The sequence below is a fragment of the Bos grunniens genome, chromosome 22 (assembly GCF_055505025.1).
Source record: "Bos grunniens cultivar Pamir isolate PY7600 chromosome 22, Bosgru_T2T1.0, whole genome shotgun sequence".
Lineage (NCBI taxonomy): Eukaryota > Metazoa > Chordata > Mammalia > Artiodactyla > Bovidae > Bos > Bos grunniens.
In genome coordinates, this window is record NC_141186.1 from 58,185,017 (window position 1) to 58,212,201 (window position 27,185).

At 54.8% G+C, this 27,185-nt stretch overlaps 1 protein-coding gene and 1 long non-coding RNA gene across 8 annotated transcripts in view; both read right to left on the reverse strand.

The window, feature by feature from the left end:
- Positions 1-1,813: 1,813 nt before the first annotated feature.
- On the reverse strand, positions 1,814-6,484 carry LOC147348729 (uncharacterized). Its single transcript, XR_015151906.1, has 3 exons — positions 6,402-6,484; positions 6,147-6,231; positions 1,814-1,929 (listed from the first exon to the last, which is right to left on the reverse strand). It is a non-coding gene; the product is annotated as an uncharacterized LOC147348729 (long non-coding RNA).
- Positions 6,485-15,086: 8,602 nt separating this feature from the next.
- Positions 15,087-27,185, reverse strand: part of SLC6A6 (solute carrier family 6 member 6) — an 80,138-nt gene continuing 68,039 nt past the window's right edge. For all 7 annotated transcript variants that reach the window (XR_015151905.1, XM_086368774.1, XM_086368775.1 and 4 more), the window contains 6 exons: positions 24,594-24,706; positions 20,610-20,747; positions 19,528-19,630; positions 18,849-18,949; positions 17,574-17,744; positions 15,087-15,312 (listed from right to left, as the gene is read on the reverse strand). Coding sequence is in view for 6 of the 7 variants with exons in the window: in XM_086368774.1 (XP_086224900.1) it covers positions 15,172-15,312; positions 17,574-17,744; positions 18,849-18,949; positions 19,528-19,630; positions 20,610-20,747; positions 24,594-24,706 (767 nt within the window). In the remaining variant the exon portion in view is untranslated. The remainder of the gene's footprint in view (positions 15,313-17,573; positions 17,745-18,848; positions 18,950-19,527; positions 19,631-20,609; positions 20,748-24,593; positions 24,707-27,185) is intronic.

Here is a 27,185-nt window from a genome sequence, read left to right on the forward strand (position 1 = left end):
ATACCCCAAACATCCACCACAGAACAAGATCTCAGCATCCCTAATTACTGTAGGAATGTCAATCAAAGAGCAAAGAGAAATCACATCCCACCTGTGATAACGGACATCCTCAAAACCTACAAACATTAAATGCGGGAGACAGCCGGGAGGAAAGGGAACTTCCCTAAGCTGTGGGTAACAGTGTACATTGGCCAGGTCCATTGTAATGGACAGCATCGAAATGCCACACACACAGAAATACTATTAAGAGAGGCTAACCTTAGGATCTGACCTTCCCATACATGGGCCTGTATCTTGAGAAACCGTCATTCAAAAAGACACTTGCCCCCGATCCTTCACACTCATACTACGTACAGTATGAAAACACAGAATCAGCAAATTCTCTGACAGATTAAAGCTTAAAGGACGGAGGTGCATAGAGATGACGGGGTGCCCTTAATCACAGCTGCCCTCAGGACATGCCCTGGCGTGAGTACTGCAGAAATAATTTCCAAACACAAGTGACTCAAGACACCAACTGGCACAGGTAAATTTTCTTCACACACTTGAAGGAAAAAAAAAAAAAAATCAACCGAAAACTCCACCACAGGGCCAGGTGCTCAGTATCCTTAATCCGTGCAGGCGAGCCAATCAAAACAATGAGAAGTCAAATCCCACCAGTCAGAATGGCCATCCTCACAAGTCTGCAGACAGTAAATGGGGAAGAGAGTCTGGAGGAAGGGGAACTCCCCCTCCACTCTTGGCAGGAATGTACACGGGCAACGCCAGTCTAATGGACAGTTTCCCAATGCCTGAAAAAAATATCAAGAGGGGCTAAGCCTAGGATGTGACACACCCACAGCGGGGCCTGTACCCCCCAAAATCCATCATTCAAAAATACACACGCACCCCAACACTCACTGCAGCACTGCTTACAATAGCCACGACAGAGAAACGCAGAATACGCACCGACAGATAAAGCTTTGGGACGCCGTGGCACACGTGTGTGGTGAACGATCACTCAGCCATGAGAAATGCCCCTGAAACTGTGAAATGCTAGCCGCTGGATGGAGTCTGAAGGCTCGAAGTGAAGTCAGCGAGACAGAGGGTGACAAGACCGTATCATGTCCCTTTGGGGAGACATGTAATTTACAACCAAAAACATGTAATTTACAACCAAAAAGAGTCCCTGAGAATCCAAAGGGCTCCCCCCCAAAATTGAAGGGTCCGATATTAATCAGGGTGTCGCAACAACGTAGACACAGCAGTCTGCAATCGTAATAGATAATCAAAAGGATTATCTCCTTCCTTCCATGTATACACAGACATCTGTGTCTCTAACAAACAGAAATCTGAAACTCTAAGAGATAATCCGCGGGATTAGCTCATTCCTTCCTTCCTTCCGCCCCGTTTTTGTAGTGCTCTACAAGGACCTGTGGCCAGCACTCTGCCCCACTTTCTGCAATGATCTCTGTGGTAAAAGAATCCAAACAAGAACAGAATCGATATACTCATGGATACATAATACCTCAGTCAGGCGGCTCTGCACTGACAAGGAGCACAGCTCTGCAAGTCGGCTGTCCTCTGATGGAGCGCTGGCATCAGGGAATGAAAGGCAAGCGAAGACAAGCAGTGGCTGCCTCACAGCCTCGGCCTTTTGACTCACGATCCTGTCCTGTCCTTGGCCCTGGCCAGGGTTTGGTGCCACAGCTGGATTGGGGTGGGGTCCAGACAGCCGGGCAGGGTGCCCTCAGTTGAGTCCCCTCTTAAACCTGTACAGCCTGGTTGGCTCTGGCTGGGACCAGAGTCCCCAGGGCACCTAAAGGGTGCTGGTCCAAACCCCTGGTCTCGAGGAGTTTGGGAAGCTCCACGGTTCCGGGCGTCAATTTCAGGAGGTAGTTGGCTCAGTCTTTTTGTATAAGTAGAAAGTCCATGACGATATGCTCAACACTGCAAATGATCAGAGTCATTGAAGTCAGATCTAAAATAAGGTATCAGTTGGCAGCAGTCAGAATGGGTTTCATAATAATGTCTACTACATATACCTGTAAAAACCGTGATTCCAAAAGATAGAGGCGCTGCAACGTTCACATAACTCTATTTAAAATAACCAGGACACGGAAGCAGCCTAGATATTCAGCAACAGAGTGATGGACAAACACGACGTGTGTCATACGTACAGTGGAATATTGTTCCTAAGATGAACCAAATCGTGCCATCTGCAGAGTTGTGAATGGGCTCAGAGACTGTCAAACAGAGTATAGTCACTCAGAAAGAGTAAAACCTACATTGCATAATGTTGTTCCTATGTGGAACCCCCCAAAATGATAAAGATGAGCTTTTATGTTAAGGAGAAATAGAGACACAGACACAGAGAACATGTGCAAGGCTGGGGCTGAGGGAACTGGGGCATTGGCACTTAAAGACATACACTCGCAGGAGTGAAGCTGCTTGGTCGTGTCCGACTCTTTGCAACCCTGTGGACTGTAGCCCGCCAGGCTCTTCTGTCCATGGGATTCTCCAGGCAAGGATACTGGAGTGGGTAGCCATTCCCTTCTCCAAAGGATCTTCCCGTCCCAGGAATCAAACCCGGGTCTCCTGTGTTGCAGGCAGATTCTTCACCGTTTGAGCTACAGAAAAATCCACCTGCAGTGCGGGAGACCAGGGTTCGATCCCTGGGTTGGGAAGATCCCCTGGAGAAGGGAACAGCTACCCGCTCCAGTATTCTGGCCTGGAGAATTCCATGGACTGTATAGTCCCTGGGGTTGCAAAGAGTCGGACATGACTGAGTGACTTTCACTTTACTTTTGGGCTTCCCTGTGGCTCAGCTGGTAAAGAATCCTCCTGCAGTGTGGGAGACCTGGGTTCGATCCCTGGGTTGGGGAGATCCCCTGGAGAAGGGAAAGGCTACCCACTCCAGTGTTCTGGCCTGGAGAATCCCGTGGACTGTATACTAAAGATATACACTGCTATGTATGAAAGTGGAATGAAAGTGAAGTTGCTCAGTCGTGTCCAACTCTTCGCAGCAAGGCCATGGACAGTAGCCTGCCAGGCGCCTCCAGCCATGGGATTTTCCAGGCAAGAATACTGGTTGGGTTGCTATTTCCTTCTCCAGGGGATCTTATAACACAGGTAACTAATGAGAACCTACTGTATAGCACCGTGAAGTCTACTCAATCTGTTCTGGTGGCATAACTGGGAAGGAAATCCAAAAATAGGGCATATATGGCCAATTCACTCTGCTATGCAGCAGAGACTGACATAGCATAAAGCGGCTATACTGCAATAAAAATAATTTTTATAAATGTCTACAAACAATAGTTGTGAGTGAGGACCTGGATAAAAGGGAACCCTCCTATACTGTTGGTGGGAATGTGCACTGGTAACCACCACTTTGGAGCAAAATATTTGGGTTTTTATGGAAAAACTAAAAAGACATCTACCCTATGATCTGGCAATCCCACTCTTGGGCATATAACCAGAGAAAACCGTAATTTGAAAAGACACTTGCTCCCCAACATGCATTGCAACACTACCTATAAACAGCCAAGACCCAAATGCCTCCTACGTGTCCACTGACAGCTGAATGGCAAGGAAGACGCCACGCACTCGCGCACACACACACACACACACACACACACACACACACACAGTTGAATATTACTAGCCAGAAAAGAATGAAATGATGCCGCTTGCGGCAACATGCACGGACCTGTGGATTACTATGCTAGGTGAAGTAAGTCAGACAAAGACAAATATTATGTGACATCAATTAAATGTAAAATCTAGAAAAATTGATACAAATGAACTTATTTACGAAACAGAAATAGGCAACAAACTTATGATCACCAAAGGAGAAATATGGGGTGAAGGGATAAAATAGGAGCTTGGGATTAACAGAAGAGCTAGAAAAACATCTGCTTCATGGACTACGCTAAAGACTTTGACTGTGGATCACAACAGACTGTGGAAATTTCTTTAAGAGATGGGAATCCAGACCACTTAACCTGCTTCCTGAGAAACCTGTATGCAAATCAAGAAGCAATAATTTGAACTGGACATGGAACAACGGACTGGTTCCAAATAGGAAAGGGAGTACGTCAAGGCTGTATATTGTCACCCTGCTTATTTAACTTATATGCAGAGTTCTGTTCAAGTTCAGTCACTCAGTCGTATCCAACTCTTTGTGACCCCATGGAGTGCAGCACGCCAGGCCTCCCTGTCCATCACCAACTACCAGAGTTTACTCAAACTCATGTCCGCTGAGTCAGTGATACCATCCAACCATCTCATCCTCTGTCGTCCCCTTCTCCTCCTGCCCTCAATCTTTCCCAGCAGAAGGGTCTTTTCAAATGAGTCAGTTCTGTGCATCAGGTGGCCAAAGTACTGCAGTTTCAGCTTCAGCATCAGTCCTTCCAATGAATATTCAGGACTGATTTCCTTTAGGATGGACTGGTTTGATCTTCTTGCTGTCCAAGGGACTCTCAAGAGTCTTCTCCAACACCACAGTTCAAAAGCATCAATTCTTCAGCCCCCAGCCTTCTTTATGGTCCAACTCTCACATCCATACATGACTACGGAAAAACCATAGCTTTGACTAGACGGACCTTTGTTGGCAAAGTCATATCTCTGCTTTTTAATATGCTGTTTAGGTTGGTCATAACTTTTCTTCCAAGGAGCAAGTGTCTTTTAATTTCATGGCCGCAGTCACCATCTTCAGTGATTTTGGAGCCCAAGAAAATAAAGTCTCTCACTGTTTCCATCGTTTCTGCATCTATTTGCCATGAAGTGATGGGACTGGATGCCATGATCTTAGTTTTCTGAATGTTGAACTTTAAGCCAACTTTTTCACTCTCCTCTTTCACTTTCATCAAGAGGCTTTTGAGTTCCTCTTCACTTTCTGCCATAAGGGTGGTGTCATCTGCATATCTGAGGTTATTAATACTTCTCCCAGCAACCTTGATTCCAGCTTGTGCTTCCTCCAGCCCAGCGTTTCACATGATGTGCTCTGCATATAAGTTAAATAAGCAGGGTGACAATATACAGCCTTGACGTATTCCTTTTCTGATTTGGAACCAGTCTGTTGTTCCATGTCCAGTTCTAACTGTTGGCTCCTGACCTGCATACATGGTATACAGAGTACATCATGCAAAATGCTGGGCTGGATGAAGCACAAGTTGGAATCAAGATTGCCAGGAGAAATAGCAATAACCTCGGATATGCAGATGATACCACCCTAATGGCAGAAAGCAAAGAATTAAGGAGTCTCTTGGTGAAGGTGAAAAAGGAGAGTGAAAAAGCTGGCTTAAAACTCAGCATTCAAAAAACTAAGAGCATGGCATCCAGTCCCATCACTTGATTGCAAATAGATGGGGACACAATGGAAATAGTGACAGACTATTTTTGGGGGCTCCAAAATCACTACAGATGGTAACTACAGCCATGAAATTAAGATGTTTGCTCCTTGGAAGAAAAGCTATGATCAAGCTAAACAGCATATTAAAAAGCAGAGATGTTACTTTGCCAAAAAAGGTCCATCTAGTGAAAGCTATGGTTTTTCCAGTGGTCATGTATGGATGTGAGAGTTGGACCATAAAGAAGGCTGAGAGCCAAAGAATTGATGCTGTTTAACTGTGGTGTTGGAGAAGACTCTTGAGAGTCCCTTGGACTGCAAGATCATCAACCCTGAATATTCACCGGAAGGACTGACGCTGAAGTTGAAGCTCCAACCCTTTGGCCACCTGCTGCAAAGAGCCAACTCAACGGAAAAGACTCTGATGCTGGGAAAGATTGAAGGCAGGAGGAGAAGGGGACGACAGAGGATGAGATGGTTGGATGGCATCACTGACTCAATGGACTTGAGTTTGAGTGAACTTTGGGAGATAGTGAAGGACAGGGAAGCCTGGCGTGCTGCTGTCCATGGGGTAACAAAGAGTCGGGCCCGACTGAGCGACTGAACACCAACACTATACATATAACAGATAATCAACAGTGTTCTAGTAAATAATTCTAGGAATTAAATTCAGTATCATGTAATAACCTATAATGAAATGAATCTAAAGAATATCTGTATCTATTGTATATATATCTGAATTAGTCTGTGTACCTCAGAAACTCACATAATGTTGTAAGCGAAGTATACGTCGGCTTAAATAAGAGGGACTCACCTGGCGGTCCAGTGGTTAAGACTCCACCTTCCGGTGTAGGGCCTGCCAGTTCTGTCCGTGGTCGTGGAGGTAAGATCCCACAGGGCTCACAGTCAAAGGAGCAAAACATAAAACGGAAACAAAATTGTAACAAACTCAGTAAAGACTTTAAAAATGGTCCACATCAAAAAAAAAAATATCTTCAAGAAAAAAATGAAGAAGGAACATCCCAGCCTGGCAAGAGTCATCTTTATTTTGGATCTTGTCACAGCTCACCTGCTCTTGAGTAATTCATGAACTCAAAAAGTAGAAAAGTACTTGAGCTTCCTGGGTGGCTCAGCAGGTGAGGAGTCCGCCTGCAATGCAGGAGACACAGGAGACCTGGGTTCGATCCCTGAGTCTGGAAGATCCCCTGGAGGCGGGCATGGCAACCTATTCTTGCCTGGAGAATCCCATGGACAGAGGAGCCTGGTGGGCTACAGTCCATGGGGTCACAAAGACTCAGACACAGATAGCAACTAAGCTTACACACACAGCCTCATTCTCCCACCTGGGCAGACAGCACAGACGAGACAGACGAAGGCCTGTGTGCATGCGGGGGCTCATATCCTCATGGAAGACAGTTTACCAGTGAGTGGGCCACCAATGATTCCAAGAGGGACAGGGGGCCCTGGAGGCTGGAACAACAGAGGGTCAAGGGTAAAGTGACCAGGGGGGTTTTAGCTCAGGGGGCAGGAAGGTGACACTTATGCTCAGATCTGGAGGAACAGTGTCCAGGCAGAGGACACAGCAAGTGCAAGGACCCCCAGGTGGACGGAGCCCGGTGGGCCAGGAAGAGAAAGCAGGCCAGGGAGGGGTGCGGGGCTGGAGGTGGCAGGGCGCGGTAGTGAGGCTTGGCTGGGGACTGCGGATTTTACCCTGGGTGCAGGGGGAGCCACTGATGTGGGTGAGCAGTGGGTCTGCTGTACGGAGCCCCTTTCGCCTGGGGGTGGGGGCCCAGGGACGCCCCTGAGTCTCTCCCGGGCCTCCAGGGCAGGAGGAGCCCAGGGGGCAGTGTGGACCTGGCTGGGGGAACCACGGCTCTGCGTGGGCAGAGCAAGTGCCGCCATGCCATCGGCTCCACAGGATGGTGTGAGCCCCATCTCTGGGAGGGGTGCAGGCAGGCCCTGGGTCACATCAGGCGCGTTTGCGTGGCTGGACCGGCGTGGCTGGGGGGCCAGACGTGTGCTCAGAGCACTGCTGTTCTCCTTAGTGCTGGGGGGGGACAGGCGAGGGGCACATCTGAGATGGGAAGGAGGTGTGGATTGGACCGGCAAGACGGAGAGGGGGCACTGGTCCTACAGCCTGGCTGTGAGCCCAGCACCGTCTGAGTGCTCTGCAAGGCTCCTTCTAACAGATGGAGAGGTCTACCTCGTTCTCGGACTGGAAGACTCAGTTTTGTTAAGATGACCACACCGCCCAGGGCAATCTGCAGAGGCAGGGCGGTTCAGTTCAGTTGCTCAGTCGTGTCTGACTCTTTGTGACCCCATGGACTGCAGCACGTCAGGCCTGCCTGTCCATCACCAACACCCAGAGTCCACCCAAACCCATGTCCATTGAGTTGGTGATGCCATCCAACCATCTCATCCTCTGTCGTCCCCTTCTCCTCCTGCCCTCAATCTTTCCCAGCATCAGGGTCTTTTCAAATGAGTCAGCTCTTTGCATCAGGTGCCCAAAGTATTGGAGTTTCAGCTTCAACATCAGTCCTTCCAATGAACACCCAGGACTGGTCTCCTTTAAGATGGACTGGTTGGATCTCCTTGCAGTCCAAGGGACTCGCAAGAGTTTTCTCCAATGCCACAGTTCAAAAGAGTTAGGGCAATCCCTTTCAAATTCCCAATGGCGTTTTTCACAGAACAAGAACAACCGCTTTTTTTTCTTTTTTTCCAGTTTGTATAGAAACACAAAAGACCCACAAAAGTTAGCCAGAGCAATCTTGGGAAAGCACGGGTCAGGAGGGAGGAATCAAGCTCTCTGACCTCAGGCAGTTCTACAAAGCTACAGTCTCAAAGCACAAGAGCACTGGCACAGAAAACACGCCTGACGATCAACGGGACAGGCTGGAAAGCCCAGCGATAAACCCGCACACTTGTGGCCAGCCAACGCACACCAGAGGAGGCAAGAACGCATAGAGTTAGAGCATTCTCTAACATCATATATAGAAATAAACTCAAAATGGAGTAAAGACCTAAAAATAAGATCATAAACTATAAAACTCCTAGAGGAAAACATCAGCCTAACACTCTGACATAAACCGCAGCAGTGTAGTTTTGGATCCATCTCCTAGAGTAATAGAGATAAAAACGAACATAAATAATGAGACCTAATCCAACTTAAGAGCTTTCGTATGGCAAAGGAAATTGTAAACAAACAAACAAAGACAACCTATGGACCGGGAGAAAATATTTGCAAACGATGTGACTGACAAGGAATTAATTAATTAATTTCCAAAATATACAAACAGCTCATACAGTTTAATATGGGGGAAAAAACACATCCAATCAATCTTAGCATAAAACATAGTTATTTCTCCAAAGAAGACAGATGGCCAACAGGCATATGAAAAGATGGTCAACATCCTTAATTGTCAGACAGAAATGCAAATCAAAACTACGGTGAGCTATCACCTTACACCAATCAAAGTGGCCGTCGTTCAAAAGTCCAGGGACTTCCTGGTGGTTCAGTGACTGGGAATCTGCCTTGCAATGCAGCGGATGCAGGTTCCATCCCTGATCAGGAAACTAAGACCCCGCAGGCCACAGGGCACCTGAGCCCACGCAACTCCAGAGCCTGTGCGACCAGCCAACTACGGAGCTTGTGCAGTGTGGACCCCACGTGCCTCAGCCTCCGTGCCTGTGTCCCGCCAAGCACCGGGCCTGCAGGCTCTGCAGCCCACGCACCGCAAAGAAAGATCCCACAGGATGCAACTAAGACTCCCAAAAATGGTTTGTTTTTTTAAAGTCTACAGATAATAAATGCGGGGAAGTGTGTGGAGAAAAGGGAACCTTCCATAAGAAGAATGAAATAGTATCATTGGCGACAACGTGAATGGACCTAGAGACCAGAGAAAGACAAACAGCTGATGATATCACTTACTTGTGGAATAATGAGCATACAAATGAAGTTATTTACAGAACGGAAATCCACTCAGACGCAGAAAACAAAGTGAATGCTTACAAAAGGGGATGAGGGGATGAATTAGGAGTTTGAGATTAACAAATAACATACACACCGATATATAAAATAAACAGGGACCTACTGTATAGAACTGGAGAAGGGAATGGCTACCCACCCCAGTATTCTTGCCTGGAGAATCCCAGGGACGGGGGAGCCTGACGAGCTGCAGTCCATGGGGCCATGGAGAGTCGGACACACCTGAATGACTAACACGCATTGCATAGCACAGGGAGCTGTACTCAGTACCTTGTAATAACCTGCAATGGAAAAGAATCAGAAAAGGCAAGCACGTGTGCATAACTGAATCACATTGCTTTATACTTGACACACAACGCTGCAAATTAACGATTTGTTGTTGTTGAGTCGCTAAGTCGTGGCCAACTCTTTTGCGACACCTCTGTCCGTGGGATTTCCCAGGCAAGAATACTGGAGCGGGTTGCCATGTCCTCCTCCAGGGGATCCTCCCCACCCAGGGATGGAACCTCTGTCTCCTGCATTGCAGATGGACTCTTTACCATACCATTGAACCACCTAAAGAAAACAAAAAATTCCCTTCCAGATTCTCCCAACGGCCTTGGAGGCGGCTGCATCGTCACGCCAGCAACAGAAAGGGGTGATTGGAGGCAGAGAGGTTACAGAGTTTACACAGGTAGTCAGGGATGGACCAGGACACAAACACAGGCCACGTGGTTAGGTGCCCAGAAGGGGCGGGGAGGGAGGTTTTACTCCAGCCTCGTGTCTGTGTCAGGAGTTAGGGAGAAGGGCTGTTTTTTGGGTTTCGCTTTTTGTTTTGGTCTCACGAGTGGGAGGAAAGACCCCTCAAGCCCCCTGACCTCGCACACTCACAAAGGTGGCTGGGCCAGTGGGCGTGAATGCTGCCCAGACGTCCCCTGCCCCGTGACCCCAGGGCAGCCAGCCGGTCTCCCTGTCTCAGTTCTCCCATCTGTACCAGCGGGCTGGGCTCACAGTTCCTGAGCCCAAACGCGGCGGCGCCAACCCTGACCTCGGGGTCCTGATGGCTGTCCCTTCTGAGGGCCCAGTGTCCGGGGCCCTTCCTGGCGGGGCTGGTCTCTCACCAGCCGCCCTGTGTTCAGCGCCCCCGGGCCGTGGCGATCAGAGCCCGACCAGGGTGTTAGTGTGGGGTGGTGCCTGGTGCCAGCGCGTGGTGGGCAGCACCTCCGATGGGCCCAAGGCGCTTTCGATCAGATGACCCCGCCCGGGCCCAGGTGATTGGCCCAGCCCTATTATTAGAAGCTGCTGAAGCCGACCAGGGATTCAGGGACTTGAGTTCCACTGCCCACACTTTCAGGGACTTCTGCGTCCTGAGGCAAACTGTCCCCTCTTGACTCTTTACTGCGGAATCTTGCCCCACGGCCACAGAAGCAGAGCCCAGAACCAAGGTCACCTCCGAAGCGGGCGGAGCCCCTTCGTCACAATTGCCAAAAGCCCCCCTGGGTATCACCAGCAGGCCCCCTGAGTGCAAACTAGGCAGAAACGCTCACCCTGGCACTCAGCCTGTGTTGCTCTAAAGGGTTTGTCGCTCAGTCGTGTCTGACTCTTCTGTGACCCCATGGACTGTAGCCCCCAGGCTCCTCCATCCATGGGATTCTCCAGGCAAGAACACTGGAGTGGGCAGCCCTGCCCTCCTCCAGGGGATCTTCCCAACCCAGGGATAGAACCCGCATCTTCTGCATCACAGGCAGTCTGTACCGTCTGAGCCACCAGGGAAGCCCCAACTAATCACCTAATGCCAGGAATTTTCTGTCTTGAGACTAAGAATTGGCTGCTAACCTTGCACGGGCTCTCCCTGGTCTGCTGGGGGGTCAGCCCTCTGCAGGTGCTTGCGGCGCCTTCATTATCTCTGCTGTCTGTTCTTAATAAACCCACTCCTTTCTGAAATACTCCGTGTCTGGAAATTCTTTTCCAACCAGAGCTGGGACTCCACGACATTCACCTCAGTGTCTCCAATCTGAGCGAATAACACGGCGCTCTGAGGAATGTCCCCGGGGCAGGGCTGAAAGCCCTCTGCAAACAGTAAAGAGCTTGCTAAACATACAGAGAAACGGCTGCGTCAGAATGGAAACCACACATTTCAGATTTTAAAAGGAAATTTTATTTTCATGTTATAAGGTGATTACAAACTCCTCTAAAAAAAAAAGCAAAGATGAATTTAAAATATTGATATACATATTTATCTAAAAAGCCAAAGAGGAAAAGAAACACCCTGCAAAATACAGGGGTTCGTATCAGAAAACATTTATACACAAAAGCTTGTATACAGCGAGACTGAATTACACACCAAGGATCTCATTCAAATACAAATGCTCCTCAGAAGAGTCTCTTGTTGCTTGATATATTTTTTTTCTTTTACAAAAGTTTAAAATATCTTAAAAATAGTTTGAAGTTTCAAAAAAAGTCCTGATGAACCAGACATTTCTGGAAGGAGGCAAGGACCCACGTTCTCAGCTTTCTCTTGTGCTAAATACAGTCACAGTTGCTAGGGATTTGAAAATTAATTGGTTAAAAAAAAAAAAATGAAGCGGACATCTCAATTTGAAGCCACATATATAATAAGATGCTTCAGCAGCCCCCCGCCCAGGGAACGCAGCAGAAGGTGTCTTCAGCGACACCCCTGGAGAGGGCGCCCCTCCGGGGACCAGGGCTGCTCCTGGCTGCTGGTGTGCACGCCGCTCTCCGAGTTTTGATGCCTGAGCTTTGTTGTATTGTGCTTGTTGGGTTTTTTGCACAGTGATATTCACGGCGTCCACGTGGATGGCCTGGCCCCCCGACCTTGGGTCTGAGAGCTGGATGGGACCTCTGGCCACCTCGACGGGGTTCCCTTGGATTCTTTCCTGGCCAGTCTTTGAGGCCTGGGGGTGGGGAGGGATGGGGGGTGTGGGGAGGGCTGGGAGATGCTGGCTGTGCCGCTGACCACTGTGTGGCACCTGGGGACATGGGGCAGTCTGGGTCAGGCTGAGAAGAACCCCCTCTCCCCTTACACTGCCCTCCTCCACCGTCTGGGGGACCTGGGGTGAGAATGGGGGACCAGAGGCTTTGCAGAGGGAGCTGCCCAGGGCCCAGAAACTATCCAAGGCTCTGTGATGGCTACGAATGTCCCACGTGGCCTCAGGCTAGATCCTGCCATCTCCAGCAGGATCTCCCAGGCTCCCAACGCCTGGCTCCTAGAGGCCTGCTGGGTGGGGGGCCAAGGAGGCCGGGGCTGCCTGTCCCACTGAACTGCAGCTTGGGGTCCAGCTGGCCCCTGAGGACGCTCACAGGGTCCCCGGACTCTGGGGACGGAGCATGCCCTTTGCCGTAAGGCTGGTCTTTGGTCTTCAAGGCGAACGTGCCCCTTTGCCAATGAGGGCGCTGACTGGGGGACCCAGGAAGCCCCTCCATCACTGGGGACCACAGCAATGAACAGGGCCCAGGCAGGCCCAGTTCCACGGAGCATCTCCCCGGGTGAGACTGTCCTGGGGCCCTTCCCCATTTCTGCACCCCTAGAAACATCCTTTAAGCCTCCCTCTTGCCTGCCTTCCAGATCTGGCTGCAAACATCAGAATTCCGTCCCAGGTAGAGCACGGCTGGGGGTGAAGGGGGGCTGCCCAGAGACGGGCGAACCAGACTCATGAGCCCCACGACAAGTCTCCTTTATGCGGAGACGTCAGAGGCACGCGTCATTACACCAGGTACTCACAGAGCTGAGTTCTACGGGAACACAAGAGCTAAGCGGTCAGGCAGGAGGCTCGAGGCTGGGGCCAGGTGCCCCGGACCTGGTTTGGGAGAGTGGCTGACCTTCCTTCCAGGTGGGGCCTGGGGACTTGGTCTGCGTGTGTCTTTGGTCTAGAATTTGGTCTGGGAATCGTAGAAGAAGGGGCCTTTTTCTGGCCATTTCCAGAATGTTGCGATTTGCCAACCATCCCAAAACGCTGTGGCCTTTCACCGGGGTCCGAGGCCCCCAAGCCCCTGCACATGACCTGTCCCCAGTCTCTGACAGTGGTTAGTTTACTAAGGTTCCATAAGACAAAGAAGAGGTCACATTGCTACTCGATAAAACCAGGAAAAAACAAAAACCACACCATCGACTTAGACACGGTGGCAACCATAAGTACACAGTGAGATGGGAACACAGACTTGCCTACGGTTTGGAACAGGATGGGGTGCTGTTTGGCAGAGTATACGCCGTGGACACAGGGGACTGCGACCACACGCCAAAGATGGGAGGTTCAGAGTCCCCTCTGCCCCCTGGGAGGGTGGCACCTGAGGCCCCAGCCCTGCCCGGGGTTGGGGAGGGGGGTCCCAGGACTCATAGAGCCCTGCTCTGAACGCTGACCCAGACGGCGCTCCACGGCCCCCGAGGCGATCACTGCCCTCGTGCGTGACGCTGTTCCGGTTTACTTTAGACTCTGGGCTTGGAAGTGTCTGTTTAAATGGCACAGCTTAGGTCCAGATGCGAGCTGGGCGGGATTCTAAAGGTGGGGTGCCTTTCGTCCTGGTTCAGAGTGGGCTGCCCGCCTGAGGGTGCCTGCCCTGACTCAGCTTCTGCCGCGGTCCCACCCACTGCACGCCTGACCCCGGCTTCTGCAGGGGAGGGGAGAAAGCGCTGCGTTGGCGCTTCCTCACACAGGTGATCCGCGTGGGCTGCACCTGTGCCTGAGCTCACAGGAGAGTGTGGGGAGCACCTCGCCCCGATGACAGCTTGCTCCCGGTGCTCCCTGCTAGGCGCCAGGGTGGCCCCGGGCCGGGGTCTTTAACAAGAGCCTCTGGGAGACGAGGACGAGCTGAGGGTGGAGAGAGGAGGGGAGGAGCACTCCCTCCCCCGACACCAGGCCCCCTCCCGGGCACCTGGGCGCACATCCTTCGGTCCGCTGGCTCACCCCGCACCCCTCACCAATCACGCTTCTCCTACAGGCAGCTTTGAGAGATGCCAGCTGGGGGGTCAGCCGGAAGCTGATAGGAGCCCCCTTCTAAGGCAACAGACCCATCCGTGTGAGGTCTGGAGCCTTGAGACCCCCCAGTTCCTGCGGGGCCAGCCTCCACTCGCTCCAGGGGACGCCCCGGGGAAGGATGCCTCTCCCTCTCGCCCTGACTGTCCACCCTCAATCCTGAAATAGAAGGGACCCTCCTGACGCAGGGGCTCCCGGCGCTCTCAGCATCAGACGTTGGCCTCTGGGCCCCTTCTGTGGACTCTGAGTCCCTTTACTTGAGGGGTTGGTTTACGGTTTGGGCACCTCTCTTGTTGGCTACGATAAGCGTCACTAGGCACCTTCCTCTGTCCAGCCCCCCGGGGTCTGGCCAGACAGCTGTTTGCTTCACTTGAACCAGGTCTGTGGGTACGACACCTTTAAAATCCCACCCAGTGTTCTGGTGGGGTGTGGGGGGCAGAACTTTCTGCCAGCTGCACAAGCACCGAAGAACTGCTTTTAAAAATGAGATCTATTGCTGGCAAGATCTATTCAAGTGGTAAAAGTGTTTGACAATCTCTATGTGTCTACATAAAAAAAAATACAAAGAAAATTTTACCAAGTCCCCATAAAATACATCTAATTCCGTATGAAAGTTCTGCCTTGCCCCGGACAGCTGCCCGTGGGTTTGCTTTTTTTGTACAAAACATCCCCAAATCAAAATGAAATACCCATACACCCAACACCGCACACGCATACACACACGTGCACACGCTCACACACACACACACACACAGAGTAACATTTTCTGTGACAATTGAAAAAATAAACAAAACCCTAGTGCAAATATAAAGCTCTGTAAACCTGGTCCTACGAGAATCTAATGTTAGTAAACAGCAGGAGAGCAGCCTGTCCACGGAGAGAGCTCACATCATGGTCTCCACGATGATGTGCGTGGGTTTCCTGAGCGTGTTGTTGACGGCCATGCGGGAGCTGTAGGGCATGGCCCCCTCGCGCTCCACGGCCCAGCGGTTGGGTTCCCTCGGGGTCAGCAGGTACTTGAGTCTCTGCAGAAGGAAGGGGCCGGTGTGGGGAGGCGGGCCAGGCCCTGCGGTTTCCCTCTTCACCCCGCGTCCCGCCGGTGTGCTTGACCTCCGCCAAACCCCTGCGCTCTCTGCACCTCCCATTTTTCATCCACTGGCAAACAGAGGCCTTGAACCAAGGCGCCCCAGGCCCTGAACGAGGGCAGAGCTCCCGGCGGGTAGCTTCCTTGGCCAGGTCCTGCTTTACACAGCTGAGCGCCAGGGGACTCATGCCTCCACACTCTTTCCCCCACAGAGCTGAAGCACGCCTCCTCGGGATTCTGGCCCTGCTGTCTCCCTGACTTGCAAAGCAGCTGAGTTTCTACAGTTTGTATGCCCGAGGCTGGGTGACTCTCTTGAACCTCCCACGGCTCCTTCCCAAATTCCCCCATCTCCACAAGCTACAGGTCCTGCCCTCTCCACGTCCCCGCTGGGGGCCTGGAGACCACGCTGCCTGTATTTGCGCTGCCCTGCCCATCAGAGAGGCCAGAGGCTGGACCCCCACCTGACGCAGGGCAGCTGGTCCTTCCCCAGGTTGCCCGATCACAGGATGGGTGAGGGGGAAAAAAAGCCCCTCTCAGGGCACCCAGAAAACCAAAGCAGAGCTGAGACTTGACCCAGGGCTCCCACCACCCAGCCCACCTCCTGCCAGGTGGCCATTCAGAGGCTTCAAGAGGAAGCAGGGTTAACAGGAAACCCTCTGTCTCGGCATTCACGTTCACTTCAGGTTTACAACAAGGCTCCAAAGCTGCTTGGTAAAAGCTACACTATTTCATTTGAAAATCCAGATTTCCACCTGCTCTTTAAAAACCACAAGATGTGGCAAGCCAAGGCCCACATCTCTTTGATAACCCGGGGTGGGGGGTGCACCAGAATTGGGAGCCTGACCACCTCCTGGGATGGTGCCTGAGACCCCGCCCCTGGCCCCCCCGACACCCCAGCTGGGACGGCTGCCTTCAGAGGAGGGGGCTTCGGGGAACAGTCAGGTCGGGTCTGGGGCATGAGGATCGGATGTGACCTGGGGGGTGGCCTCGAATTCCTTCTCGACACCAACCCCGCTCTGCCCAAACCTCTAAACTTGAGATGGAGCAGGATTTTAAAATTAGGCTTCCAAGGGACAGAAGGCAGTGATCTCTTGGGGCAGCTGTGAGCGCTGAGCACTCAGCACTGCCATCCAATGCCTCCAAATAACCCTCAGCCTCTGGGTGGCAAGAGAAATTCCTGGAAATTCCTGGGGGAGGGGCTGGATCTGTCCCAGGCACATTATGTCGGTGCTTTGATAAATGAGAGGGCTATTCAGCATTCTGGCTGAATCCTGGGGTCCTTCCTTGTGGCCTCTGAGGAAACACAATGGACCCAGTGCGGCAGGAACACCCCAGAGGCTTTCCTGGCCCAGACAGACCCCAGCCTCATGGCTTCCTCCCTGGCACACCCCTGCCTACTTCCTCTGTCTCGGGAAGGCCTGTCCCCTCCTCCACCCCCCGCCCCCGCCCCCGCCAACCCCCAACCAACGACATCTCCCCCACAACCAGTCCCCTGCCCACAAGGAAACTGCCCAGCCCAGGAGGGAGCCAGGGCCCCCGGACATCCTGGCTCCAGATTTTTAAGAGAATAACAATAAAAACAGCCCAGAACAAAACAGGGCCGTCCTGGAGCCAGCCCAAGCCCAAAGGTTAAGGGAAAGTCTAAGAAAAGGATTTCTTGGAAAGAGCCAGGGCCTGCAATCTCCAGGACTATTGGAGGAATTTCAGAGAGGATGGCGGCAGGATCCGGGGGGGTGGGCGGGGGAGTGGGGGGAGGAGACCCGCGGGGGCAGAGACCCCGGAGCCAGAGCTTCTGCGCGGTGCAGAGGGGGCTTCTTTCCGAGGGTCCGGCAGCAATCAGGGCCACCGGTCTGGGAAGGGGGACACCAGCGTGGGCTGGGCTCAGCCCTCCCCCCAGCTCCTGTCTCAGAAACAGCCCGGCCCCCCTGCCCTGGGGGTGAAGCCCTGGCTCTCATCTTGGCATCTGAAGCCGCTGCCCCCTGGCCTGCTGCCTGGCCCGCAAAGGTGCCGCTGCTGCCCCATCTTCCCACCACGCAATCTCCTGCCCGCAGCTTCAGCCACGCCGCAGGGCCAGGGAGGGGCCTGGGGCTCAGAGAGGGCCAGCGCGGCACCCCAGGGCACATAGCAAACCGACAGCTGTCTGGCCTTCAGCATCCTGCCCCTGGCCCAAATCCCCCAGGCTGGGGGGCCCTGGGTGCTTACCACGAGGAACGGCCCTTCGGTCTGGGCGAGACGGATGACCATGACCAATGGGACACACACCATGGAGGAGAGGGCCAGGCACCAGCCCAGCCCGATGGCCCAGGCAGGGTACGTGTAGACTTTGTTGTAGGTCAGGGGTACGTACTTGACAAGAGAGAAGATAAAACATCCCTGTGGGGAGACAAGCGGCGGTCAGGGGCTTCTGGGGCCAGGGTAGGGCCCACCCGAGGGGCCCACACTCTTCCCCGTCTGCTGACGGAGCAGTTGCCCTGCTCAGAACCCCCTGCCGCTCCCCAGGGCCTTCTGGACGCAAGCCCCTCCTCTGGCCAGCAATGCCTGGCCCCCTGCCCACTGCCCCCTCCTGCACGGCTACGCTCCGGCTCCCCTGATTCCTCCCAGCGTCTCAGCCCCCCCCCACCCCCCGCCCCCTGGGACCTCTGGGCAGGCTGCTCCCACCCATGGGACCACCTTCCCGCATCTTCTCTGCATCCCGTCTGCCCACATGGCTCGAGTGGTAGAGAGACCGCCTGCCGTGCCCCTGACCACCCGGGCGGAGCTGGGCAGGACCCTCAGGGTGCCCTTAGGATGAACCACAAACATGCACACGTGTGCGTATGCCCAGGTGCCAAGTCGCTTCACTTGCACCGACCCTGTGCGACCCCACGGGCTGCAGCCCGCCAGGCTCCTCCGTCCACGGGGACTCTGCAGGCAAGGATGCTGGAGTGGTGGCTGTGCCCTCCTCCAGGGGATTTTCCCGACCCAGGGGAAAATCGAACCCACCTCTCTTACGTCTCCTGCGTCGGCAGGCGGGTTCTTTACCACTGGCGCCATCTGGGAATCCCGCTGGCTGCTACAGTGGCTGGCATTTTGTGAGGGGCAGTTTGTAGCTCAGATGAAAAGAGGGCACAGCCGCTCTTGGGGGTAAAGTGACGGCCTACACAGTCACCGCTTCTCAGCCCCACATCGGTCGGCCTCCTTGTTTAACAAATGGGGACACGGGGGCCCCACAAAAAGGGACACAGTGGCCTGGAGACAGAGATCCCTGGGGGGGATCCCCCGGCACCCGGTTCCTAAACACGGGGGACAGTCTGCCCCCTGAGCTCCCCATGGTCTGAGTGGACAGTGGCAGCCCGGCCCTGGCCCTGAGGCCCTGCTGACACGGGTTTGTCGGAGGCCAGCACTGAACTGACGCCGAGTTCCCGATGGGCGGGCGGGTGAAACCGTCGAGCCCTGGGGTAGGGACGGCTGCCCACGGCCGTGTGGAAGGACACTCACAGTACAGAGAAGCGGGGTGACCACGGCCCAGCAGTACTTCATCCAGGGCCCCGGCCGGTAGCCGATCATGTCCTCAATACCATCGTAGAAGTTATCGCTGCCTGCAAGAGTCAGAGGCAGACGGACGGTGATCCGGCGTCCCAGACACAGCATCCGCCCTGGGAACCTCACGGCAGGGGCTCAAGGGCTGTGGGGTCAGCGTGGGGCGAGGAGGGGGTGTCTCCAGGGCCTCACCCAGCTGTGTGCACCTCCACAGCGCACAGACCCAGCACATGTTTATCTGAAAGGATCTGATATTCATGGGTCATTGGGTAGATACCGGCCACCTCAGGCAGAGTCCCAAATCCTGCTGTGGCCATCCCAAGGACTCAAGAAGGTCAGAATGGACCATTCCTGGACTCCAGGGGTGCTTCATCAAAGACAGACCCCTCAAAGGCCAAGCTCTGTGTCTGTCAAGGCATCCGGTCACACCTTGAACCTTCAGCCTGGGGAGAAGCTTCCACATGGCTACGGTCATATTTGTGGTGAAAGGGGAGCCTGGAGAGGAAGGGTCCAGGCAGGGAACAGCCTTTGTGTTTGACTCAAAATGAAATTCCCACGAGAATTCTGTTTCTGGAGCTTCTAAAGAAAGAAGCCCAAAGGGGAGACTCAAGAAAAGTAGGCAAACGTCTCTACTCACCATATATCCAGGCAATAGCAAAACATTCAAAGAACGCCACCCACAAAAGGCAGACACCGCTAGCTGCGTAGTAGTCAAAGAGCTGAAACACGTACATGCCACCCTGCGGAGAGAAAGCCAGAGGAGAACTTGCTACTTGGCCTCTAAGTCCCTCCATATATAAAGAGTTCTAGTCTGTCAACAAGAAATAGAAAGCCCAAGGCGGGGGGTAGAAATTGGGCAGAGGCCGTGAGGACCAGATAACTGTGTTAAAAGATGCCAGAAAGTGAAGTCACTCAGTCGTGTCCGACTCTTGGCGACCCCATAGACTGTAGCCTACCAGGCTCCTCCATCTATGGGATTTTCCAGGCATGACAAATTTAATTCAAAAAGTAAAAACTTAATTTAAAAACACACACAGAAAGAAACGGAAGCAAAACATGTCTTTCCTAGCATAAAAACAAATGGGTTCGCTGAAGCCTGTTTCCAACGGAGGGGCTTAAAACCCCCGGTGGCCGACAGAGAAGACTTCAGTGAGACCGAGCTGCTCGGCGTGTGAACCTGTGATCTGCCTTTCAGGGGGTGTTTCTTACAGACACTTAGAGAAACGCATTTGTTTTGAGTTCCGGGAAGGAAGACTGGGGACGTGAAAACCTGATCTGGGGGTCGAATGCGACCCTGTGCTGGAGAGTAAGGAGAGATGGGTGGTGAGCGCTGGGGGAGATGAGCCCGCGGCCCCAGCTAGGCTCACAGGCTCGGCTCCCCTGCAGGCGGGTGGGAGAAGGGCCACTGCCCACAGCAGTGAGGACAGAGCTGCTGTCAAAGGGGATTTCAGCCGGAGCGCCCCTTCCCTTCTCGGGAGGAGGAGGGCCGGGGGGGCAGCAGGTGGCCACGGTGTTGCCAGGGTAACAGGGCAGTGGTGCGGGGCGTCTGGCTGGAGGGCGGGGTCGTGAGTCACCGCCTGCTGCCCCTGGGTGGGGTGGGACCCCCAAAGGAGGGACGACCTCAGTCGGCCGGGCCCTCTCACACAGCCGCTGGGTGGGGCGGCAGGGGGGCGGCAGGGAGGCGGTGTGGTCCCCTCGTGCCAGGCGGGAGCCACCTACCTCCGTCACCATGGTCAGCCCCAGCAGGTAGCTGACGCAGCATATGGAGGCGATGAAGATCTCCCGGTGAAAGCCCTTCCTTAGCAAGGACGGGTGCAGGTCAACCAAGGACGTGATCTGTCCTTCCACTTCCACAAACTGGGGAGGGAAGGAGAGCCATGAGCAGCAGGCCAGCATCCCTGGGCTCAGAGAGGGGCGGGGTCGCGTCCAGGCCGAGGAGGGGCTCCGCGTGCTGCGTCCTGCCCCTGGGCGGGGCCTGGCGGGCTCCGCAGGGCTCTGTCCACGCGCCTGAGGCCCCTCCGCCCGGCACACTTGCTGACCGGTGTGTCAGCGCGGGCAGCCTCCCGCTTGGTCTGGCTTTTCCTGGAAGCCGAAGGTGTGCACCCCCATCTGGGCCTTGGGCACCCAGCCGGGCCAGGTACACAGCAGCACGTGACCTGTGGGTGGTGACCCAGGCAGGTCTGGGCTTCAGTTCCCAGACTGAAGACACTCGGTGGTCTTTAACCCTGCGGGGCCCGTGGGCTCCACGGGGGGATTCTGTACACGTTGTGTGCGCGCCCACAGGCCCATGTGTGTGAGTCCAGGGTTGCCCGCGACCCCCGGAACTCATCCCTGGGCTCCCAGAGGTGATGGAAAGGCCAGTCCATAGGTAACCTTCGAGGGTGACCCTCGGTCTTTCTAAACCTTCCCATCGTTGCACCCAGCGATTTATCCCGGGGTGGGGGACGTTCCACATCGGTCCACAGAGCCGCCTCGGCTCTCAGACAGGGGCGTTAACCCCATCCTGTGGATGTAGATCACAAGGATCTTTGTGGCTTCATGACCTCAAGTGAAGGTGCCCCGCAGACGGATTCCAGCCCCCGTGGCGGCCGACCTGGGCAGGACCATGTCTGTCTGTAGGCACCGCCATCCGCAGCCCAGTAGTCTAGAGGTACAGTTTGGGGTGAAAGGGCACGCTGACGCATTTTAATTGGAGTGGCCACAGCCAAACGGCTCGGCCAGGCAACACGCCCTCTGAGGCCATCAGAGTCCACTCGACATCCAAACGCTGAAACCTCAACCTGTCGGCTCTTCCCTCTGGGGCAGACACTGGGAGGTTTGCTTCCACAGCCTTCCTGCAAGACATGACCAACCGCCGACTTCTCTGGAAGCATCAAGAGAGGATCAGGGAACACACACACACGTGGGAGCAGGTCCCTCCCGTGAGCTCAACGGGGCCGGGAGTTCAGAGAAACAACGACCAAGAAGCTCTTGGAAGGGGTCCCAAGAGAACAGGGGGCAGGGGCTTAGACCTCTGATTGATGCCTCAGCCAAAGGGGTGCTGAGTCTAAACTGCCAGTGAACTAGAGCAGACCGGCAGCTTTGACGTTAACCTTGTAAAGGAGTCAGAGACAAAGGTTCTTTCCCTTTTTGAGATTTGAAAATCAAAGACGGCAGATCCAGGGTCACTGAGAGTCAGGGCCAATACCGGCATAAGCCCCTCGTTGCCGAGTCCGCTGCGGCCCTGGGGGGCACCACGGCCCCTCCACCAACCTCTCCAGACCTGACTCACTTAATAGGGACACAGCCCTGCCTTCTCAGAGCCTCCGCTTCCTTCGCTCTAACGTGAGAGCATCCTGCTGATGCTTAAAAGCCGGGTGGCGGCGGGAGGAAAAGGGGGTTTTGGTGGGGACAGACTTCCGTTTGGGAAGATGAGAAAGCTCTGGAGATGATGCTGGTGATGGCTACGACAACGTGAGTGTCCTTAATGCACTGAGCAAACACTTAGAAATGGGTGCTCAGTCGCTCAGTCGTGTCTGAATCTTTGCGACCCTATGGACTGTAGCCCGCCAGCCTCCTCTGTCCAGTGGGATTTTTCCAGGCAAGAATACTGGAGGGGTTTGCCATTCCCTTCTTCAGACAATCTTCCCGACGCGGGGATCAAACCAGCATCTCCTCCTTTACAGGTAGGTTCTTTACCTCTGAGCCGCTGGGGAAGCCCTAAACTTGGCTAAGAGGGTCAGTCTCACGTTATGGGATTTTCCCACACGTGACACGTGAAGCCTGGTCCGAGTGGACACCTCACAGGGTAGGGCCCTTATCACGGCTGGTGCTGGTGTATCTATAAAACCTTCCCCCACGTCTCCGAGTTCACACAGGCGCAGCGGAGGGATCCCAGGGCTCAAATCCCACCACGCCCCTTCCTGGTGCATCAATTAGGCAGGTCGTCTGGTGCTGCGAGCTCCACGCTCTGAACCAGAAGAGCTCGCTCAGGGCGACGCTGCCCTGGAGAGCTTCAGGCTTCCCGAAGTGAAGGGCCGTGGGGGGCCCGGCTCCGAGGCGCACAGCCTCCACCAGGCCCCACCTGCCTCCCAGGGGAAAGCTAATGAATACCCACCCATGCCCCTTCCACCGCCCAAGAGGCCAGTCTGGAGATGGCCTGCTTTGTCATTTATTAACCTCTTTCTGTTTTCTTTTTTGGGTTTTGCTGAGAGCTCTGGAAGAGGTTATAAAAGCTGGCTGCCGGGGGCCTCCGAAGGCCAAGCTCATTAACCAGGGGTGATGGATGGAGTTCTCTTGCTGTTTACACAGCTCAAGTTCATCAACAACCACTCCAGTTATTTTTGTTCCCGTCTCCCAGTTGTTTTCCTTCGGTCTTATCTGCTAATCCTGGTCTTCTTTCTGGCAAACCCTCCGCTCTGCTCTGGACCTTGCTAGCAGACCGCCCTCTCTCCCCTGCCTGACCTTCTGAGACTTCCCACCTCCCAGGTCCTGAGTCCCCGGGGGCCCATCTGTTCACTGGCTTCGAGGCCACTGCCTGAGAGATGGACGGTGGGCAAGGTTCTCTCCTGAAGGGGTGCAGCCCCCACTGCTCGCAGGGTCCCAGCTGACCAGACTTTTGTGAGGCATCCGGACCCCCAGCTGGCACACGAGGCTGCCTGTCAGTGACTGACCTCGGATAGAGGCCCCTGGGTGGCCCTGGGCACAGGACTAGCCCGCCCTGCACACCCCAACCATCCCCTCTTGGAGCCACACCTGTGTTCTCGATAAGGCCTCAGTGAAAACATGCCTATTTCCAGGGAAAGGTGTCCCAGGGGCTTGCTCTAATGTTCTCCGGGCTGACTGCTCCCTATCAGGAAACGCGCCCGGCGTTTCACATAAGGCAAGGAAGATTCAATCATACCCATTTACTGGATGAGGAAACTGAGGCGAGGGTGGAAGAAACGTGTTCAACAAAGCAACACCATGGGGGCAAGTGGGCCTGGGACTGAGTTACTCCAAAGGCAGACGCAGCCCCGGCTGACACACACAGACACACCCTGGGGAGAGGGGAGGCTTAAGCCCTGGAGGGCTGGGACATGGGGGTTAAGAGGTGCAGGGAATGACGACAGGGTAGCGGGGGGTCCTGCTTGTGTGGGGATGGCGGGGGGGGTGGTTAAGCGAGGTTCTGGGGGCTCGGTTTCCCTGTGGGGGTCAAGCTCGCTGACCCACGTGCCCCAGGAGGTGGCAAGCACAGCCCGGTTCCAGCTTCCGTGGCCACACTCAGGACTGTCAGTGGCCACTCGCACCCCAGACAGCCGTGTCGGGCGCCTGCCCGAACGGCCCGTGTGCTGGGTCCCGCCGGGGTCTGCCCGGGGGCTCCGTGCTCCGCGGCGCGTGCCACCAGCTGTGGTCTCACTTTCTCCTTGTACCCCTGGGCCTGCACCCGAGGCTGTCTCTCCCCCGCTGAGGTCAAAGGCTCGGGCTTTGGCGCAGATGACGTCCTGCTGCCGCCCTGGGCTGTTCCCTCCCCCGGGGTCCAGGAACCCTCGCTGGCTGCAGCTGCTGCAGGCGCGACGTGAGGTGCTGTGTGTGTATGTGTGTGTGTGTGTGTTGGGGGTTACAACCAGCTCATCACAGCGCAGAGGGAGGCTCTGCCAGAACCAGGTGTCCGAGGAGGGAGGCCTTTCCTCCCTCGCCCAGGGGCAGACCCGCCTGGGGACCATCCCCTCACCCTGCACATACCTGGCTATCCAGTCCAAGCAAGAGAAGCATAATGAAAAAAAGGATGGACCAAAATGTGGGCAGCGGCATCATTGTCACGGCTTTCGGGTAGGCGATGAAGGCCAGGCCAGGACCTAAGGGGAGAGAAGATGGGGGGGTGGGCAGAGGGGTCATCAGTGCCCGAGTTGCCCCGAGCCCCGGAGCCACACAAGACACTCGGGGTCTGGGGCGGGTCTCCCCAGTCCCCGATGCAGGGGCCCGCCTGGGGTGAGAGACCAGGCCTGTTCTCACTTGGGGTGGGACGCGCCGGGGCTCAGGCGGGGGCCCGTTTTAGCATCTGTCTCCTACGCAGCAGCACCGCTGGCCTTCCCAGGTGCCACGTTCCGAGTGGACACCGGTTATGGGGGTGGGAGACGGGACCAAGCTGGGACTCGGTCTGCCAGCTGGGGAAAGGAGGGGCTCCCCCCCAAAACCAGATACCCACACCAATGTTTGCTGGAAGGAAGCAAAACCAGGGAGCGCTCCGGTTATCTGACCACCAATCCCGGTTTGCAGAGAAAAGCTTTCCACTGAATCAATGAACGCGTGGCCAGAAAAAAGAAGCCAGAACCATGCCCTGCGGGGCCCACGTGTCTTCAGGATGCATCTGTGCACCCACCCGAGCACCATGACAGCTGAGGCCCAAAGCTGAGGGAGGGGTGAGCAGGGTAAGACGCCAGGCGGGCAGCCCCCTGGCCGCTGTGCAGTCCTCCGCCCAGCACCTCCTCTCTCCACATCACCACATGCCCTCAGGGGGCGGTCTCCCCGCAGGGGTGGGGGGCAGGCTCCCATAAGTGAACCCCAAGGAGGCTTCTCCTGCTCAGATTATCGGGTGCTGGGGCCACTTCCTTGGCAAAGGGCTCTGGTCTCCAGGGGGTGTTCTGACATATATGCAGGGAGAATTCCTACCAGCTCTGGGGGTGCCTCCAATTGCAAACATCCCCTCCCGCCTCCAGCTGGGCCTCAAAGAAGACAACCAGGGGAAGGGCTGAGTTGTAACCGAGACCTGTGGGTCCCCCAGAGGGTCGGGAGCCGCAAAAGAGAGAAGGGCTTGGGCTAAAGAAAAAATATAAAGTAAAATCCAAAACTAAAAAAAAAAAAAAAGTCAAGAAATGTGAAACAAGCAGGGCTGGAGGACAGGATATTTAAAACAGTAAAACGGGGTCGGGAACAAAATGAATGGTCTAAGAAAGAAAAACAAAAAACAACTTTGAAATGAATTGCAGCCAGAAACCTCATCGCACTGCGTTGACCACACGCGTGGTGGCGAGGGTGAGTCGCTTTACGCCCAGAGTCCACCCCGATGTAAGCAAAGTCCAACCATAATCATGACCGTGTCCTCAGAGGCGATGGTGGAAAACCCCCAGGAGGGGTGCGAGGGCGCTCGTCCCAGCCCCAAAGCCCTAGCTGCAGTAGGACCCTCGTCTCCACGGGGCTGGGGCCCCCTGGGACCCCCGCGTCAGCTCCGGCCTGACCGTAGGCGGCACTGGGAGGGGTCGACCCAGCCGCGTCGAGACAGATGTAAAATGGGGCCCCCACCCCAGCCCACCCCCGCCCGCCCGCCCGCTGGGCCCCGAAGCTTCTCAACAGCTACTTCTGTATCTCAGTGTGTTGCCTTTCTCGAGCCAGCCTCGGGGAGAGGGTGTGAGCACCCTTCTCGGAAAGCAAGGGGACTGAAGAGAGAGGACAGGGGATGTGGCAGCCGCTGGAGCCCCTGGGGCAGCAGAGACGCCCACGCTACGCTTCATTCGCAATGTCCACACCTCATGGCTAAAAGATTATCTTGTTCCAATGCACTTTGCTCAACGTGGCGCTTGATAAAAAGCTTATTAGCGAAATAATCACCCTTAATGTGTCGGCTGTTCAGACATCACCGTGGGGAATAAACGACAAGGTCTTTGAAGTGGACGGGAATAAGACACAACTCAGCTTGACGGTGAAGACTAGGTTACAGTACCTAGCTGTCCGCAGACAAGGATCTGTTTCATGTACCGACAGATGACCTCCCACCACTCAACTCCCTCCACGCTCCTGGCCATTCCCCACCAATCAGAATTGGTTGGCAAGCCCTCAGCTGAAGAAAAGCCATGTGCAAAGGGGTGTCAACTGTCTCCTCTCGGTCACTCTGCCAAACTCCCACACAGGCATGGCTTCTGCACTTCTGCAACTACTTCCTGTGTCCCTCAGTCTCTGGCCTGCCTCTGGGGGCTCCCAGGGAAGGAAACTCTGTCTAAAGGTCTGATCTGGGGCCCGGGACAGGGCAGAGGAGCATGGGACCAAAGCGTGGGCTTGCCAGGACTGCCCTGCGGCACCAGGTGCAGGAGGAGGGGGCCGGGGTGGGGGGAAGTGGGGCCTGGGGCTCTGAGAGGCTCACACACCATGGGCCAGAGGCCGTCACACACATGCAGGGTAGGACGGGGAGGCCGGAGGGGGCACCTCCTCACATGAGAGGGGCCTGTCCAGCCTCTGGTGGGCACCCTGCCCAGGACACCGCAGATCCGACCTTGAGCAGCCCTTGCTCTCAAGCTGCTGGTGGCAGGGGTGAAGCTGACCTCTGAATACACGATGGCGAGG